The sequence below is a fragment of the Phymastichus coffea genome, unplaced genomic scaffold (genome assembly GCF_024137745.1).
Source record: "Phymastichus coffea isolate CEN01 unplaced genomic scaffold, Cenicafe_Pcof_1.1 PCOF00059, whole genome shotgun sequence".
NCBI classification, from domain to species: domain Eukaryota; kingdom Metazoa; phylum Arthropoda; class Insecta; order Hymenoptera; family Eulophidae; genus Phymastichus; species Phymastichus coffea.
In genome coordinates, this window is record NW_026706870.1 from 1,674,466 (window position 1) to 1,694,381 (window position 19,916).

Sequence of the window (19,916 nt, forward strand, 5' to 3'; positions counted from 1 at the left end):
TCATATAATTGATTTAACACATTTTTATCTCCATGACTTTGCTATTCTCGTTGGCTGATAGTGTAGTCACGGCTAACACAATAGCGTCAAGTCATCGTATATTATGCGTTCACTCCACGTGCACACGGTAACGTAGTTAATTAGATGAAGAAAAGGGGATATAGAAAAGGAGACAGAGATAGTTGATTTGCAAGTTTTTTTATTTCGCTACTTATCTTGAGAATGTACAAGATTTTTCGATGATAGATTAAAGATAACATTCTTTATCCTCGCTAACAATTAATAATACGTATTTAAGATATATAATAGGTCGGAGATAAAAACTTGCAAATGTAGTCTTTAGGTGATAGCCATTGTATACCGTTTAGATACCAAATAAACATGAATTTTTTATTAATGAATAAATCCTGGTGTTATTAAATGTATAGTAGAAAAAGAAAAAAATATTTAGGTTTATCACGAAAACAAATACAGTGATAAATGTGACTATACAGCATAATAATAATGTTGAAGTTAAGAAAAATATTACTATTGTCAGTCGTTACCTATGGTAGTAAAACGATACCCCGAAAGTCAAATATTTATATCGAAAAAAATCAGTGTTTCAGATCAACAACTTTTTTTTTTAATTTCGAATCTCTTGTAGCCAAAAACGCATGATCGAAGTATTAGATATGGGCTTAATAACTTTAGGCTTTATTTATATATATTTTTCACGTAAATAAAAAATCTTTCTATCTCTAAAATTCAGGGATAAAATGGATTGATCTTCTCAAAATAACTAAATTTTGTTAATTGTTAATTGTTGTTTTCAATCTCTTCTGTACAGCACCATCCTGTAAGAATAGTCACTAGCATTGTAATAAATTTTTAAATATTTTGACTAATAGTAACAGTGCCTGTTGAATCATTAACTTAATTACATTGATAATCTCCCTTGATTGGGATGAGTGTTGTAGAAGTTGATTTGAGGAATCGTCTTATCGATCTGAGACAAGGTTGTTTTTACGGAAGTAAAGCAAGCAAAAATTCTTTGCCACGTTTTGTAAGCTATGATTTTCTGACTTTTTCAAGCTTGTTATTTAAAGAAGCCATACGTAGCTGTTGCATAAATGTTAAACACATATAACAATTAACGCATATTACATAATGTATTTGCCTAAAAGTATGTAGAAAATGGAGAAACCATCGCGTTTTAAATGAGTTGAGAAGTTGTTTATTCTTAGCAATCTTTTTGATATGATGCTGAACTATCGAATATGTTGGATAAATAATTCATTTTAGGGCAAGCGCAATAGTGTGCGAGTTTTTTCCCTACTATAACGATGCACGAGGGAGGGTAACTTTTATAACTGATACTAAAACTCTGAACATGGATAAAATTCTGAATATGGGAACATTTTTGAATTCATATCGGTTCGTTTCGCTCTTATGGTTCGTAAAAACAGAATCGGGGTCCTTATTATGAACGTGTTCAGCTAATTTCAACCTGATAGTCCTTTTTGTCTGTTGGACGCACTTTTTATCTTGTACATATTGTTTGATGGATGTATTATTCGTTAACCGTTATACATATTTTAATATGTAAGCCGTAACTATGTGTGTCTTTTTTCAACAATAAAGTTGTTTTGTCGTTAGATCAGAGCTGACGCAACGTCACACAGAATCTTTGTTTCCATAAGAAAAATGTTTGCCTTCTTAGATCGATAAGTCAACTTCTTGAATCGACTTTTTCAACAAATAGCACTTACTTCGAAAGCTTGTTTGGTTGTTTTGTTATTTATATAATAACCAATGCTGATGTTGGACGTTTTAATATACATCTCGCCTGGACGATTCGGACTAAGTACTCCATCACTTAACAAGTCAACGAATTTAATTTAACGATTTAATCCAACATGTTCAATCGAGTGGAGGTGTTTAGGTAATTTGAGCATTTCAATGTGATTTTCCTTCCAGCTTGAATAGTTCCTTTGGAAATCACAAAAGCTGATATTTATTTATGAGCATAGAACAGCGTATGTCACGATAATTACCATAGCTGTAGTAGGCGTATGCAGTTGTAATTTTCTGCTGATTAATGCCAAAAACCTCTCTGTCGTACTAGGTGCCATGGAAAACTAAGATTTTCAAGTTATGCTGATCGCAGGAACAGAGTCACATTTGTCCACGTAATTTATGAGAATTAGTGAAATAAATGTAAGGTTATCTGGAACAAATTTTCTACTATACTTTTACGTATTTTTTTTTGGTACACACACTGACTAGATAGGAGAGGCTTTCAAACTACCGATTCACTTGCAACTTTGTAAGTCGGTATTAAAATTCATAGTCCTACTGGGTAAATTTTATTATGAAAATAACAACTCAACCACTACCAAATCACTTATTTTTACAAAGAGCAAAGCATACAAAGTACGTTTGCACTCGTTCATTTCATGCACTAGACAGGAAGAAGATATCGAAGCGTCGAGTGCTTTATATCGTATTTAAATCAGCTTACAAAAGAAGTCAAATACTATTAAATAATAAGTTTATTAATAGCAAAGATAAGATAATAATACAGTCTGAGTAAAATTTCGTATGACGTTCAATAACGTCAAGTCAACGCTCCGTCACTTGTTGGCAGAATACAGAGAATGAGATAAAGAGACAGCTGACTTGCGAGTTATTTTACCCTAGTCATGTAAAATTATTCACACACGTGACAAGCCATTACGAAAATAAACAATACCTAGTCAAATGTAGACATCATTATTGTAAGCTTATATTTGTACATACTGATTTTTAAGGACCACAAAAGAATTCTATCAAAGTTAGAATATTATATGATCATGAATTGCCTACACAAATCATCTAAGGGGAGCCAAGTAAACCAATTACAGGGTAAGCACTAAAATTTTTAAATAACATATCAAGCAGAGAATTCCCTATGTTCGTGCACAATGATCAACGTTTGAGCGAAAGTGAATTGAGATGAAAATTTGTAAATGTAATTTTGAAACGATAAGCGCATATGCGAAATCATCACCATAACTGATATCTAACTTTAACTTTAATCGGGACATTATTTCTGCATAGTTACGTGTAGTTCATTTGATTAATTATTCACTTACCAAAGTACTTCTGTAAATATAAATATTAGTCTATACGAGGCCTGTTCAGAAAGTATCAAACCCACCTTTACATCCGCGCTATAATGTTCAAACAACCACTGCGGGGCATGAATGTCAACATTAACGCCTCATGAACCTATTAGCTACGTACTTGTTGATATCTGTCGGATGTATAGTTCATACGCAGTGTGTCTTTGTTTACAAAGCTATTTTTGAGTTTGGCAGATTTTGTGACTGTTAAAAATGACTGAAAAATAAGATCAACGAATTTGTATTAAATTTTGTTTTCAACTAAAAAAAATGAGTTCGGAAACTATTCAAATGATGCAGAAGATCTTTGGGAATGAATGTATGAGGAAAATACAAATAAAAAAGTAGTATAATCGTTCCAAGGGAGGCCGCACTTCTATTGAAAGTAATTCTTGTTCTGGCCGACCTTCGACGACAAATAAATTGGATAATATTAAGTGGGTGCGATTGGTGATCGAACAAGATCGTTGTATGACGATGCAGGAACTAGAAAACCTAGGAATATCAAAAACTATAATTTGAAAAATTTTAACTTCAAATTTACAAATGACACACGTGTGTGAGAAGTTACGAAATTCCGAAATCGCTTGGTGCAAAGCATAAAAAACTTCGTCCAGAAATCGCTACTAAAACTATTTAGAAATTGGACAACTTGGTAATGGTTAATAACGATGATACGATGATGATAAAAAAGCACGTCAAAGTCGGAGCAATATTAAGTCAATGTTGATTGATTTTTTCGATTGTGAAGTGTTGTGTACCACGAATATGCACCGACAGGTCAAACAATCAATAAAGAATATTACATTTAAATTTTGAAAGATTTGTGTGAAGCAGTGAGAAGAAAACGCCCGCACTTTTGATCAAGTGGTGACTGGCTTCTCCATCACCATAATGCGCCAACGCATTCATCGAAGTACAGCAGTTTCTAAGTAAACACAGTATCTCATTGCTTCGACAACCTCCGTATAGTCCCGATATAGTCAAACACCTTGTGACCTTTGGCTGTTTCGAAAACTCAAAAAATCCCTCTAAGGACGACGATTCGATAACAAAACGACGATTGAAAATTTTACGACGAGCTCGTATAAGAGCGAAGGCCATGCCTAAAAATGAGTTTCAGGACTGTTTCGAGAAATGGAAACATCGCTGAAACCGTGTTATACAATCAAGTGAAGATTACTTTGAAGATTGCTTCTCGCCCGATGATGAAGAATAACCCCAGCATGGAGATATAAAGGTGGGCCCGATACTTTCGGATAGACTTCGTACTTCGGTAAATTCTTTAATTATTTTTAGCTATACTGAGTGTAAATTTACATAAGTTCCTGTAATACAAAAAAGAACTCTTTGAATCTTATCCTTCATCATGTTTTGAAGTTTATAATCAATTTCTTTTAATGTAATTATATCACATTACTGAAATGCGAATTGTAAGTAAAAATTATCAAAATCATTTAGCATGATATTTGTTTAGAAATGATAGTTAAATAATTTGAAAAAAATGTTGAATAAACGTTTTTTTAGATAACTAATAATATTCAAAACTAGAAATAATATAATTCTGTATCAATCACAAACGACGAAAATATTTTCAATAAAGGTACAAATTTCGATTTCGTAGTGACAATATTTTATCTCGGTATTATAAATAGACGGCACCAGATGAAAGCTTTATGATGCTCGCTGGTAAATCGACTTAGAGCCGTGTTGAAATATAAGAAATGAATTGATTTGCTTAGTATCAAAATTGGTTGAAATAAAAATTTCTATCAATTTTATTATTAGAGTGTAGAATTTATTATAATCGATTTAATTTCTTTAACTACTGTAAAATATATGTATAATTATCATGTATTTACTAACATACAGTGAAAAACATCTTTTTATAATACGAGTAATTACCTTGATATAAGAGGATTTTACGCGCAATGTAGTTGAAATATTATTTATTTTTTTAAGAGAAGGGTCCTTTTGTAAGTTCCTTCTGTGGTAAAAATATTACTTATTGGTTTGTAGTAGAATATACGCTACAAAAAAATATTCGTCGAATCTCATTTTTCATGACCTTTATCTTCCTTGATCGTCCTTAATTATAGAACATATTGTAAATTGATTATATTGAATACTAAACTTATCGGTATTACGAGAAATATGCTGTTCATAAAATCGATTATTGGAAAAAAATCCTTTTATAAGGATATATAGGAGTTTTCTTGCCGCAAATCTCAAAACAGTCCCGAGTGAAATTACTCGTGTAACAATAGAATTCTCTTTTTGTAACAAAAGGATTATAAAATTACTTTTTCGGTATAAGAGATTTCTATAAATATGAGAATATAAAGTCTAAGACTTACATGTGTCATTCTTATTGGAACGCATGTCGCTGCAAAATATAGTCGATAACTAATTCACTCGTAAATTATTTAAAATTTCATTGATTATTTTACTTACAATATGCATGATCATCTATACAATAAGCTAGATAATAAGATTTGGTTAATCGCTTACTGTGCCAAGTTCATCTTTTATTTACTTCCGTGAATTTTAGTCGTCTTAATCTTATCATTGGTATTTATGCATAGATAAAATTTTTAATGCCCCTTCGTCAATAAAATATGGTCATTTCAATATACAATCTTCTGATCTCGCTACACTACTACAGGATGTTGACGATGAGTAAGTAAGCGAGGTACTGACGAGGAGTACATGAGAAAAGCTTTGCGCGTAACATTTTATTTTCATATTCGAAGCAAGCGTATTTATCGCATTAAATGATGCATAGATGCTTGTCAATAATTCAACACACAATACTTCAGCTGAAGCAGTAGCAAGACTTCTTTTTCATTTTAAATTCATTAGTGGCTGTCGTGAAAGTTTCAATGATGCCATATTTGCCGTAGAATTCTGCTATTTCTCTCGTCGCTTTTACGAGTCCAATATTGAAGCGAGTATGAATTAATAAATCGTAAGCGCGGGCTGCCTGAGTGGAAAGTGAACGTTTCGCTGGCAGATGTAATATGAATATGCAAAACAATTGGTTAAATGTTCAAGGGGAGGAAGGAATGCAAGCCGATCGCCGAGGTGGAAGGAATGATCGGGGTACGTGCGTCGTCAGTAGATTCAGAGCTTCAGCTCCCTTGAAACCTTCTACTTTCAATTTCACCAGCGAATTCCGTGCGAACTTTATTCGTTTTTTCAGGAAATGGACGAATACTTCAATGTTGAGATAGGATTATGCCGCACGGCCATGCGCTTCTATGGGATATGGCCAAAAGAAAGGAATTTCGCCGTTTACATACGATTCGTCATATTACTCACTGTTGTCATGGGATTTTGCAATATTCCGCAAACTGTCAAGTTATTTAAAGTTAAGAACGACTTCGACGAACTGTTGGAAATTATAACAAACTGCAATCTTGCAGTTATGATGTCAGTATTGAAAACTGTGTCTTTTTGGCGGAATTACAAAGGTATTTGACAAGCCATTTCTTTCACTAAACAGCATTTCGATATTTAAGATGTATTGTGATTGAGTATGCAGTAATAATAATACACACAAGTTTAGCGGTTATCGTATAATCGACAACACTTTTTTAGTAACATTCAATTTTCATTTTTCATTACAATAATGATTCACACTCGTATTTTCACTCGTCATATTGAAGAGGCTCTTTCAATTATCCGACTGCTTTATAACAGTGATTCTTTTCTTAACCTTTAGAGGGCTGGGATTTCAAGGGGCATATCGCCCTTAGAAAACTGGTATAAAAGGTATCTTATATCATTGATTGATCATAGGGAAAGTGTCAATCAAATCGGGGGTAGCGTCAATATATTGATTCTCCCTAAAGGTTAATGAACATTGGAAATATTTGCTGGAATAATGTGAAAAGTTAGTTGTAAAATCAGAAAGTTTTTCCGAATACGTATGCGTATTATTTGATTTATAAAAATGTGCCTTGAATTTAACATTTCCGTATTTTTGAGCATTATGAAATTGCTAATAAATCCTGTAAGAGTAGAAACAGGATTGGCAATGCAAAACTGAAGCATTGGGGCAAAAAAAAAGAAAAAAAAGAAGAATTATTTCTGAAAGTTCAGGCAAAAAAAGCTAAAGTTTCAACCAATTTTTTCAAGCTATTTTTTCAATCGATCTATCAATATAAAATCGAATTTGTTACACAGTAACATTAGTTTGAGTAATGAAAAACAATGTAGAAAAATTTATGGAATAACATATCTAATAACGATGAACAGCATCTACACATTACTCAATTGTAGCTTTGTATATGCCCTTCGGTAGGAAGAACACATACATTAAAGTTAAAGAGTAAGAATAGAAAGTGAAGCTCTAGGTTGGCTCGCCGACGCAATGGCTAAGGATTGGACGACAGCGATGACAGAAATGGAGCGAAAAATAACACGAAAGACCGCCAAGCTCAGCCGATCGATAACGATCATCATGTTGTGGTCAGTGGAATCGGCGGTCTTCAGCTTCCTTATAGTCAACAGTTACTATCGCTGGAAAGAGTCGCAGCTGTTTGAGCAAGGCAAGATCAACGCGAGCGAGAGAGTGCGCCCTTTGTATATGAAAGCCGAGTTCCCTTACGACATTCAAAGAACGCCTTATTACGAAATCACCTGGATCCTCCAATTCCTCTCAACGCTCTTTTCATCCTCCACTTTCAGCCTGATCGACGGCTTCTTTTCCACGCTTGTGTTGCATCTGTGCGCTCAATTGCGGAATCTCAGGGGCCAATTGAAGCGTCGACTGGCAGAAGCTGCTCGCTCTAAAGATAATCCCGATAGCGCATTAAATCTCTCGGCCGTCGTGGAGAGGCACGAATTTCTCATGCGGTCAGTATGCCTTTACTCAACTATACCAATCAGAACAAATTATGATCACGCGTCACACATACTCATTCCGAAATATCATTACGGTCTTCTCATACTTATAGCTTTGCGCAAACTATCGAAGATATTTTTAATCTGCCGTTTCTCGTACAATTACTATCGTCGATCCTGATATTTTGCCTCTGCAGCTATCAAATTGTCAAGGCAAGTAATGAAAACTGAATTATGATCCAATTATCAAGATTTTTACAAGTAAAACCTGCTGTTTTTTGGCAGAACTACAGACAAATCATTGCTTACTAGTTTAACACGAAAACAGAACTTTTCTACAAATGTACAATACCTGATCGTTTTGTGTAGTTACAGCGTGTCTCCGATTCTCTTGCGCAGCTCCCAATCATCGATCTGCAAAGCTGTCATTGACTAATTTTTGTGACTCGGCTCTTTGACGAGAATCCCAGAGAAGAGCGTCGGAGAATCGGATACCCACTGTCATGCGTCATTAGAAATAACTAGTTCAAAATAGAGGCAGCACATCCTTGGCGATTGCTTAAATAACACGATTGATCCATATTTTAAATAGCTGAGAAGTTTACGCTGCTTGAGCAAAGATTGCGAAATTTCAAATCTAGAAGCCGATCGTTAAATAATTTATCAAACATACCGAGAAAGCTATTCTTGACGACCGATATTTTCATTGGTGTAGGTGATTACGAGCGACGTCGTGTTTCTGCTCGATCTCGTTTTTGCAGTCTACTATTATATCAGCGTTGCCGCAAGCCTTTTCGTCTACTGCCTCATTGCTACGTTGTTAAGTACAGAGGTAAAAGAACGACAATCGTAACGAAATCATCCTAATATAAATGTTGCATTGGGCGATTCTTTGATCGTTTTTTTGATGGACGATTTTATAGAGCACAAAAATGAGAGAGACCGCTTACAATAGCGAATGGTACGAGCTCTCGCCGGCAGATGCAAGGCCTTTGATTTTAATTATGATCAGAACACAGCAACCACTGGAATTCACCGCGGGAAAATTCGTTGCGTTCTCTTTGGAGCTCTATTGCAGTGTACGCTGGTGCATTTTAACAAATATCCTAGAATTGCAGGGATTATTTTTTTACTGTTGTGATACCCAAATTTCGAAATTCAAAAGGCTTTAGATTTATCGACGTAGTTGAAAATCAATCTCAAAACCAAAAATAACAGCAATGGATTTATAAGGGACGTAACTTCATAATGACAACTAGACTAAGAATCGAAAAAATAAACTAACTAAACTTGACAATATATAAACAGACTATAAGCTTGGAAACCATTTCATTTTCATTATTAATCGTCTCAACGACTCAAAATATCACAACATACGTTTATTTGAACATATCCTTATCAAAACCATCTTCTAAAATTGATATTCTATAAATAAATTTCTTTTTTCAAGGTTCTCAAAACATCTGTAGGATACTTATCGGTGTTGCTGGCAATGAAAGATACATTGCAGGCTGACAGTTGAAGACTTGCAACAATAATAAACAATTTATAAATGTATTTTTATCTGTGAAATGAATAAAAAGTATTACTCGAAGGAATTGATTTGTAATTTAAGCTGATCTTTAGTATTTAACGTTTTGATTATCACTATGAAGATGATTTATTATTATTATTATTATTATATGTCAGTCGGAAGCCTAGGGCTTATACTCGCAAGTGATGAACTAGGCGGGACAATGTAGCAGTAACACCTCCTTAAAAATAATAGCAGCTTGTTAGTCTCCTTTTGAAAATAAAGCCATCACATGTCTGTAGTAATCCTCATGAAATATCGGCCCTCGTGGGTAATCCTAAGAAGAAAAAACATTTTAATCGTAGTTATGATGGAGTAGACCAGGCGAGCCCGACCCTGAGAGTGTTGGTTCAGTATTCCAGTTGTCTTGCAATGCTGAGACCGTGGTGTGACAGATCACTTGATAGCGCTGTGAGAAACGGCTACAAATGACACAAGGCAGATATAAGTGTTCCTAAAGCTACAAAAGCGGCCGCGGATCTTACTCAAATTGATGTCTACGGTATTCTTGAATTGTTGCTAAAGAGTCACTATTGAATAAGGACGATGACGAGTGATCGAAGCTCCATAATTATCAGTGATTATGGAGCAACTACATAAAAAAGTTTCTCAACAGTTGTAAACAATATGCTGCAGTATTTTAAGATAAGCAAGACAATGGCGAAGGGCAACATATAGAAGGCGACAAACAATTCTCCAGATTAGTCTCAAACGAATGTCGGATGTCATTATCGTCGTTATCACGGATGAAAAAGACAATGGTATTCTGTAAGGATTTTAGGTAAGACAGATGAAAGTCGGAGCAGGAAATTGGATAGACATCCGAAAGAAAAGGAAAAAAAAATCCCAACACAAGAAGAAAACTAACCAAGCTCGAAGAATAACAGTCATCTCATGAACAACGTCGGAGACCCTCGGCTATGTAAGAGTTGCGTTCTCATGCCGACGACAAATACTATGTGGCTGATGTATTTAGATTCGAAAAATACCAAAGTAGAATTTTGACATTTTATCTAACTCTGCTACTCACAGAAGATTATTATACTCGAGCCTGGTTACGTACGATCAGCAAAATGAATAAATATTAGAATGCGGTCTTCAAAACAATGTAAAACATGCGTTTTTTGAGTTTGTCCGAAGGACTAAAAACTACAACTTCTTTTATGCACAAAAATATTTGCCCAACTTTTTAATTCAATAGTAAATCTTTCGAATATTGTGTTATTTTTCTATGCCTAACATCGTTGCAATAAACGTAAAACAAACGCACAGTCGAGCATTTAGTGTCATAATTTTACAATTATTTTTAATTGCAGCTGAACACAACATAAAGAATTATTTTAAATATACACGCTGTTAGCTATCAAATACTAGGATCCAATGTATAAAATTAACATCAATTTTGAAGAACGAGTCTAACATATGTTTTTCGTTATACTTTAATACATAAATCGAAAGCTTCAAGCAGGATGAAAAAAAGGACAACTTTCTTTAATCTTTTAATGTATTTCTTTACATATACATATTGCACGAGATTGCTTAACAATTGCAACTCTATTGTGTGATAACTAGACTTTAGCCTTTGTGACCATGCATATCGCCATCAGCTGAAAATAGAAAATTCACTATGTATATATGTGTAAGTATATGCGCGTATGTGCAAGTATATATATGCACGTATCGTCGACTATTCTTCTGTCGATTGTACTTTCACATACAGCTACGTATCAGCCTACATAGAAACATTATATTACATGTATGTATACATATCTGAAGGAACATGTAAATGAAACTTTTCATGATCTATTTAAGACCGAAAAAAGTTTTAAAGAGATTTGGCTATTTTTGAATACTATAAAATATGCCAGAAAATATACGGTAGGCTATGATTACAAAACATCATCATACGTATTAATAAACTAATTATAGTAAAGAGAAAGTATTTATTCAAAAAGTAAATAGAAAAAAAGAATTTTATCGTCAACAGATTGACATATAATTACCTTTTGGTTTCGGTACAGCCTCACTAACACTCATCATGGCCAAGACTGCGACAGCGCAAATAAAAATAACACGTACAAATTTTATTTTAATGAATTAGCTGAATTTGTTCGTCGAACAAATATTGTATTGTTGTATCGCGACTTTGCAGGCTTATTTATATGAAAAATTGGAACATGTACACATATATACGTCCCGTAACCTTCGAGAAAATTATTGTGAACAAGAGTTTTTCAACTAAATTAACAGAAATTAATACTAAGTGGATAAATTAAGTAAGTACTTAAAATACTTTCTAGAAAAATTCTTTTCACTCGATTATGAATTGTCATGCATTAACATTAATTAGGTGATAGAAGACTTGTTAGTTTTCTAGGTATTTTAGTTAAATTAAGAGTTATTATTTTTTTTTCAAAATATTCAATTTGAAGTCCAAGAACTGATCTACATCTTGTTCTCTATTTAAAATATTGCTGTAATTGATTAATATCCAAAGATTGATAACGTAAAGCCACAAATAGGGCCGACAGATCTAATCTTGCAACGCGAGATTGCAAGATTGAATTTCGTATCTATCGTTATGTACACAGATGAGCGAATTTCGCAATTTTCCAAATTTCTATTGAACGAATATATGACGTTTAAGATAGTCTAGTGAATCCGAATATAAAACATAGTACTCTTTTAAAAGTACTTATTAGACATTTCTTAGCGTGTAAATAAATGCCTTTGCTACATCGTTTTTTGTTTGAGTTTACCCAATATCGAGCAATTTCACGAATCAATAATGAACTGTGAGTAAATATTGCAAGGGCGTTCTTTACTAGCCAGTATCGAATTCGTTTGTACACTTATAAAGAAAACTAGTTAGTTAGTCAAAGTAAGCTTAATTATTCCGAATATCAAATTCAAAATATTAATTTTTGTTTTATTTTCTTTAATTATAATATATGCTCATGAATGTAACATTGTTATGTCATAATAAATAGTTTTTAGTAACATAAGATTTAAATGCATAATAATCCCGTTTTCTAAATGGTTTCACATTGAGTCCACTTTCTTTAACATGTATACTTAACAAATGGAGGGTTGCTTTGATAATCTTTGAAATTAATCCTCGTTGGTAAATAAAAAATAATTGTTAACCAAAAGTTAGAACGGTTCATGGATAGCAGTTACCTGTACGGATAATTTACCTTACCAAGTGTTGAAAAATGTAGTGGAATTATGATTTAATGTTTTACAAATCAATCTAATTAACTAGCACCGCGGATGCCAATTTTCATTGTAATTTAATAAAATTTTTGGATGATAGGGTGAATATTATATAAATAAAGATGAAATTATATTTTAGATGTAAGTTTTTTATTCAAAGTGCACTAGGAAAGGTACGTCTGTATCGGTACTTGGCTAAAAAGTAAAAATAAGTGTTTTCATGATTCGGAGATTTTATCACGCTCTCTCAATATCGGCTCTGTGAGAACGGCAATACCATACATACTAGACTGCTCTTGTTACACTTTACAGTTTTCTCACAGTTTCGTTAAGACATAATATAGATTGATTTTTGTACTCATGTCTGACTCATACACATACATTCCAACAGAAATTCATATTGCAACTTGTATAAGGAGATCGCTAGACCTGCGGGAGAACGATTTTGATGAAAGTTTTGTGATGTTAATATCACCTATTATTTATAATATTGTTCGTACTCTCGTGGTCTGTCGCGTTAATGAGTAAGAATTCGTTTTAACTTTAAAAATACTTATGAATATTAAGTTTGGAATAAAATTATAAATGAATATCTATGATTATTTGAATTAGGCTCAAGGAAAGATAAACTTTACCCTAGTTTCTTATGGTGCGAGGTGTCCCATAAGCAGAGCTTAAGTCTTTCTTGTAAAAAGGATGTAATTCAGCCCAAGTTTCTCATAGCGCGAAATGTTCTATAAGTCGAGCGTAAATTACAATAGGAAAGGAAGGAATTGCTTGTATAAGCCAAGTTTATTCAATTTCGAGCGCTCACTTTGCAAGGCTAGGAGAGAATAAAAAATCAGCATATTTATACACAGATTTTTCCGCCTATTTTCGCAGGACAGCCCTCTCCGAGATGTTTACGCAATTGTGCAAAATCATTGTCGCTTGTTTACAATAGAATAGACAGCAATAACGAAATTCTACATCATGTAAAATTTACGGAAATTGATATGGATCATTTGAGTATAATTTTCACTTATCGCAAAAAGTAGAGTCAAAAGTTATTAACTAATTAAGTTAGTTAATACAATAGCGCAATATTTACAATAAAATAATGATAAAATTTGACATATAGCAATAGTTTATTGCTTGTAGAAGTAATTTCAAAAAATAACTACTTAAATTAATTAATAACATTTGAATTATAATTAATTTTCGTATTTTCAACGGTTTTTTGTAAAATCTTATAATGCAAATAGTAAATCAGTCAATTAAAATTAATAAATTATAAAGATGTCGTTGTTATGTACAAAATTAACGCTTTCGATTCATATACAATTATTTGTTTGAATGAATTATTAATTGTTTATTTATTGATAACAGTAATAACTAAGCTGTTACCAATGAAACGAATTCTTACTCATGTTTCTTAGATAGTCATCTTGAATTTAGAGTATCCGCTTTATTATAATATTTAATATTACAACATAATAAACAAATTAAAATAATTTACAACATTGTGGGAAATCATACGTATGGGATGAGAATAAGGGACTTACACTCGAGTTATTTTATTAAGAAGATATAAGCTTATTAAAAATGACACACAAAATATAATGAAGGACTAAACATAGGACTAAACATGCTGTTAGTGTCGCTGTCCTCCAAGCACTAGCGTGCTGGGGACCCGCTCACTCTCTCTTCCTTCCCTTCGATGGGGGAGAGGGCGCTTGCCCTCTCTCCATCGCTTTCCCGAAGGGTCTGGTACTTTTCCACGCAGAGGGGAAGTGCCAGGCCCATCTACTCGCTTGCTCACTCATACATCCATGCTCTCATACCAGCTCCACAACATAATAAACAAATTAAATTTGCACATTAAAATTCAATACAATTTAGTAGTTAAAAGTAATTAAAATTATTATAATCTTAATCTATGTCTTAAAATCTATATAAAAATACTTTATTACATTGAAATTACTCTTAATTAACGCATTTTAATTGAAAAATAAAAATTATTATATCTGTATCTATAAGTTGAATGACGTCACGCTCCTTATATGGTCATGAAATTTGACTCTAGTACTAATACAATCATATAATATATAAGGTGGCGCCGTTTAATATGTTAATTGATGTAAGTAAATTGATGAGTTTAGCGGGTTGCAGTAAACCAGTGAAAATAAGAGAAGAGCTCATAGACAGGACCGTTACAGTTTGAGAAGATATTCCTTATAAAAAATAGTAAAGCATTTGTCTTTCAGTTTCACTTCATAACCTTGTTTTGGAATTAACGTATATTCATTGAAAAATCAAGTTCCGGTTTAACGTTAAATCACTCATGAAAAAATGGATTCATCAAAATTTTAAAAAGATCAGATGGTCCTGTTGAAGAAAAATTGTTGGAAAAGGTAAAATCGTTCAAAAGTTGTGCTGAAACAAAATTACATCAACTATCAAGTATTTATTCAAAAATTATATAGAAAAGAATTCAAGAAAAGATCAAAGAATTTCGTCGTCAACAGATTTTTTCAAAAGAACACCTTTTGGTTCCGGTGCAGCCTCACTAACTTCTGATGACGGAAATCCACAAAAGATTTTATCAACGGAATTCAAACATACGTATGTATTTATCGGCATAACTTTATTTTGCACTGCTAAATAAAATAAAACCCGAAAAAACATTTTGTTCTTCAAGTCGCATTTGCAAAACTACAATATTGGGGATTCAATTACATACGCATATTGTAATCGTTCTGTTACGTCTCTTGCACGCACACGCAAATTGCTATAAAGTTTAAAAATAAAATATTTATAAGCGGAGAGCAGACAGCTGATCGCTATGGTTCAACGATTCATAATTGTATGATCCAATTATCAGTACATTGGCTTCCTTGAATGCAGTATTGCAATATCGTTTGCTCCCTGCGCATCTTGTTTGCACGCGTACGCTTTTGTAATTGCGGCGATAAATTGCCAATTTATTCGCTACCTCGTGCAATGCCTATACCCTACGACGTATAGGCATTGCACGAGGTAGCGAAATAAAGTATTGTTTTACTTTCCTCGCTTGTGACGTAAACATTGCCTATCGAGCGCAATACTTTAAGTTGCTTATTAATCGTTCCAGTTGTGCAATAAATTTTTTCAGGAAACTTGAACCTCACAGTTCATCGTCAAAATGCTCTAGTCTCCAGTTTTGGTTTCATCATGAATGGTAGTCCAAATTGACATCTTCGCAATGCAATTGTTATTGCTCTTGTGATTTCAAGAACTACGTCCATATGGAACGCTGCAAAAGTACACTATAGGTAACTGTACTTGTTTTTAAACACTCAACATTTCAGAGGTTTGAAGAACGATTATTCTTCATTGAAGAAGATGGTGAAATAATTTGCTAATCCCTTGGTTCAAGATTCTCGTATAAAGATCATCACAGTGATCGGCGTCATAAACTATTGCTGCAAGCGTTGTGCATACAAATTTAAATCTGTACGTATTATTGAGCAGTCACGATCGAACGTGTTATGTATTCAAGGTAAATATGCAGTGTTTTCCATGCTGTTAAATGTTTTTTATGCGGTCAACAGATATGAGCAATCCTTTCAAAAAAATTGCAGGACCCACGAGTGCTGTAGATGCTTGGGATATTCGGTTTTCCTTAACGCTATCCTTAGTTGTTGTTTTCTCATTGAACTCCTTTGAAAACCAAAAAAAAATTGATAAAAAGTCACGTCTGCGTTTTTATTGATATTGCACGCAAAGTAAACATTTTGACGGGCTGCAAAAGGAATACGATAACAATACGAGATCTGGCGAAATTCCAAGCAGGGTAATACTTACGTGGGCGCAGTAGTGAGTTTCATTCTGAAATGCAATACAGACGAATTGCCCGGTAGCATTCTCAATTCTAAGCCAAAGGCTCGCATGCGAATCCAACCGCGACGGCGCACTCGGTACGCGTTATCTTGGATCAGCTGCGCTATCGAAACGACGATCGGAGCTCGTCGTGTGAGTCAGCCAGCTAAAAGCCGCGAGCTCTCGGTGGGATACGTGTGCATTGGGCAACAGCCAGAGGTAAGGTCATCGACGAGCCCTTCACCCGACCCACCCGCGCTTGCGCCTAATTGTCTTTTAGCCGCGACGTCCGCGAGTTCGCGTCGCGTCGTTAGCTCGTCGGGCGTTTGCTGTTCCTCGCCTTCGAGCTTCGCCGATCTTTCGCGGGGAAGCAAGTCCTCGGCGAAATTAAGCGCGGCGATCGAACGTCCTCCCATGCTGGCACGTACGACCTCGCGGCGCCCGCGAACCCTTCCGATTAGCGTGCAATTGCGTTGGGGGTATAGTTTAGGCGCGACGGCGCGTCTGCTGTCATTAAGCGTAGCATCGATCCGGCGCAAGCTGATGCAAGCGACTTGTCGTTGCTGCACGTGTCTCGCGAGCCCCTTGGCCTTGAGCGCAGTTTTCACGGAGAGCCCGCCACGCGGACAATGCTCGTCGAACGTGTTCAGCCTTACGCTGAACCCAACCCAACCCAAGGACCCACATCTGCCCATGAGCTCGGAAGCCCTAACGCGAGGACTACAGTTAGCTGGGTTGTCGTGCGAGCAGCGGCAAGGCGCCGAGGAGAACGATCGCGCGCGATCGTCAAGCACGACAGGGCGACGGATGCGGCGGCCCGGTCGCCTTGGCTACGCGCTCTCAACAAGCCGTGGCGGCGGTCGCGCGCGCGCGTGGGAGTGGCCGCGCGCGGCCAGGTTAGGTGTACGCGGCGGGCGCGTCGCCCGCGGGCTGCCGAGCGCGCGCCAGTCGGCCATGGTGAACCAGAGCGAGTTCTGGGGTGAGGTGCGCAAACATCGCTACGGCAAGCACAGGCGCGTCGTGCCCGCGTTCACCATCCAGGCGCTCCAGGTCAGTGCACCCGGCGACGCACTCGCGACGACCCCGTCGAAGGCCCCGAGCCTTCCTCGCCTCGCCCTTCTTCCCGGCGCTTTGCTCGTCGCGAAAAGCGGTCGGCCTCTTTCACGCGGATTCCCGACGTTTTCGCGAATTCCGACGTGACTGCGCCCAGCCGTCGCGCGAGGCGATTCGTCGCTTGACAAACATCGGCATTGCGACGCGCGAGAACGGCAGCCGGAACGCGCCACTCGCGAACGCCCCGACTGGCAAACGACAGAGGCTCAAAGATCACCACCGCAGGCTAACACCGTGGTTGCCCGACCGCCGAAATGCGGCTTGTTCGAGGAGCGTCCTGCGAAAACCTCGACGTTCCGACGCTACTACGAGCGCGGCATGTTCCCGATTGCCCTCGAGGCCGACGCCAGCGGCGGCCAGAAGATCTCCTGGAAGGTCGACCTCGACAAGCTCGACTATCAGTTCTATCTGCCGTTGTTCTTCGACGGGCTGACCGAGGCTAAGGTGCCTTACAGTTTCATCGTGGAACAGGCGATCCTCGAGATGCTCGACGTCAGCGGCGCGGGCGTCCAGGTGCTGCCCTGCCTGCCGCAGCTTGTCATGCCTATCAAGAGTGAGTCGCGCACACCAATTCTTATCCTCTCGGTCTAACGGGTCTGCTTAAAAGTTGTTACGTTGTAATGGCAACGGATATCGTGTGCCGTGTATGCGGTAATTTCTTTTTTTTTTTTTTTTTTCTTTTTTCAAATGTCGTGATCTTGAACTGAACTTTGGAACAACTTTGTAATTTGTTGCATTTCGCAATAGCTGAAAGAAAAAACCGAAAGGCATCTTTATACTGTTTTGTTGAAGCTTTGTTTTGAGAACGCTATTAACAAACGATCGCTGTTCGAAACAGTTCAATCCATAAAATGTTGAAAATAAACTTTACGATAATTATCTAACAAATTCTATACGTTTACCATGTCGGACTAGTTCTGATTATTCAGCGCGAAACGCCAGCGAGTTTGACGCAATCGACCGAAAAGCTTCTCCTTTTCCATGGCCGTCTTAACGGGTGCAACCGCTTTCAACGGTTACCGCGTTGATTCAGCCAGATTGAAAGGGTTATCGATCTGCTCCATGTCAACTCTATAGCGTGTCGTTTGGCAGAGTCAAATAAACCGGCTAACTGGGCCGTCGCGGCAAATCGACATCTCGCCGATAAAAGGGAAACAATTGAATTGTTTTAGGGGCCCTCGACACGAAGATCCCGGAGGTGATCTGCAGAACTCTGCGAATCCTGCAGCGTCTCGTTCGCTGCGGCAACTGCATCGGCGAGGCACTCGTGCCCTATTTCCGGCAGATCTTGCCTGTGTTCAGCCTGCTCAAAGATCGCAACGGTAATTTGGCCTCAATCGGACGCTTTGCCGGACATTTCGAGCGCGTCAACGGTTGATTTCAGTGAACTACGGCGAAGGCATCGACTACTCGCAGCAGCGGGGCGAGAACGTGGCCGACCTTATCCAGGAGACGCTCGAGGTACTCGAACAGTACGGTGGCGAGGATGCCTTCATCAATATCAAGTACATGGTGCCTACCTACGAGTCCTGCACGAGAAACTAACAGCTACAGCGATTGTCATTTTGGCCACTCATTAACCCCCGTTTTTCTCCTTTAGGTCGACTGTTCAAATTCCAGCTAGTCGTTGACTTGTTAACCCGTATTGTAGACGATATTTTACATATTGCACCTATTTTTCTATTTAACATTTGCAAATTAGATGGTATTACGTGGTATTGACACGTTTTGCATTAGCTCGGGCTCCTCTGATGATTAATTTTAATCTACACTGTTATCCAAACCATGAACCACAACTTTATTCAATATCGTTTATGTAATGAACAACGCCAACCATTTTTGCATTACTAGCGTTTTTAAATTATTGCATTTAAACGCTCTATTTAACTTTATTATAAACTCATTGTCTTTGATCTAGTCGCACAAATTTGAAAAAGTCTCCAACAAATTACCTCCAACTCTTGAGCTTTTTAGAGTATTGCAATAGTTCAATGTGTACCATTAAATTTGCCTGTTGAAACTACCTGTGACGTAATAAAGTGCCTGTAAATTACAATAGCGTTTACGATCATTTCACATAGATGAGTAACAGGTTATGAAAATTATGTACTCGAAATGATTTACAATTATTTCTTACCAAAAGATTATTACGTTTGAACTTGCAAAATGTTACTTTGAGT

The 19,916-nt window shown here is 36.5% G+C and overlaps 2 protein-coding genes and 1 long non-coding RNA gene across 6 annotated transcripts; 2 read left to right on the top strand and 1 right to left on the bottom strand.

The window, feature by feature from the left end:
• Window positions 1-318: 318 nt before the first annotated feature.
• LOC131666587 (uncharacterized) lies at window positions 319-2,474 on the bottom strand. 2 transcript variants are annotated; one of them, XR_009302110.1, is made up of 4 exons: window positions 2,291-2,474; window positions 2,037-2,209; window positions 1,752-1,971; window positions 319-836 (listed from the first exon to the last, which is right to left on the bottom strand). It is a non-coding gene; the product is annotated as an uncharacterized LOC131666587 (long non-coding RNA). The 2 variants fall into 2 exon arrangements; XR_009302109.1 differs by having other exon boundaries at window positions 1,752-1,989.
• A 3,717-nt stretch (window positions 2,475-6,191) lies between these two features.
• On the top strand, window positions 6,192-9,516 carry LOC131666644 (odorant receptor 82a-like). Its single transcript, XM_058939480.1, has 7 exons — window positions 6,192-6,248; window positions 6,349-6,619; window positions 7,499-8,006; window positions 8,108-8,207; window positions 8,710-8,826; window positions 8,918-9,073; window positions 9,445-9,516. Exons 1-7 carry the CDS (start codon window positions 6,192-6,194, stop codon window positions 9,514-9,516), a joined length of 1,281 nt encoding a protein of 426 aa, XP_058795463.1.
• Window positions 9,517-15,019: 5,503 nt separating this feature from the next.
• On the top strand, window positions 15,020-19,776 carry LOC131666538 (parkin coregulated gene protein-like). 3 transcript variants are annotated; one of them, XM_058939307.1, is made up of 8 exons: window positions 15,020-15,176; window positions 15,291-15,387; window positions 15,917-16,076; window positions 16,181-16,303; window positions 16,386-16,842; window positions 17,962-18,289; window positions 18,909-19,058; window positions 19,121-19,776. In XM_058939307.1, the coding sequence occupies exons 5-8, from the start codon at window positions 16,693-16,695 to the stop codon at window positions 19,279-19,281; spliced, it is 789 nt and encodes a 262-aa protein (XP_058795290.1). In that variant the 5' UTR covers window positions 15,020-15,176; window positions 15,291-15,387; window positions 15,917-16,076; window positions 16,181-16,303; window positions 16,386-16,692; the 3' UTR covers window positions 19,282-19,776. The 3 variants fall into 3 exon arrangements, with proteins under 3 accessions (XP_058795290.1, XP_058795289.1, XP_058795291.1); XM_058939306.1 differs by lacking the exon at window positions 15,020-15,176 and having other exon boundaries at window positions 15,254-15,387; XM_058939308.1 differs by lacking the exons at window positions 15,020-15,176; window positions 15,291-15,387; window positions 15,917-16,076; window positions 16,181-16,303; window positions 16,386-16,842 and adding an exon at window positions 17,525-17,673.
• Window positions 19,777-19,916: the final 140 nt, after the last annotated feature.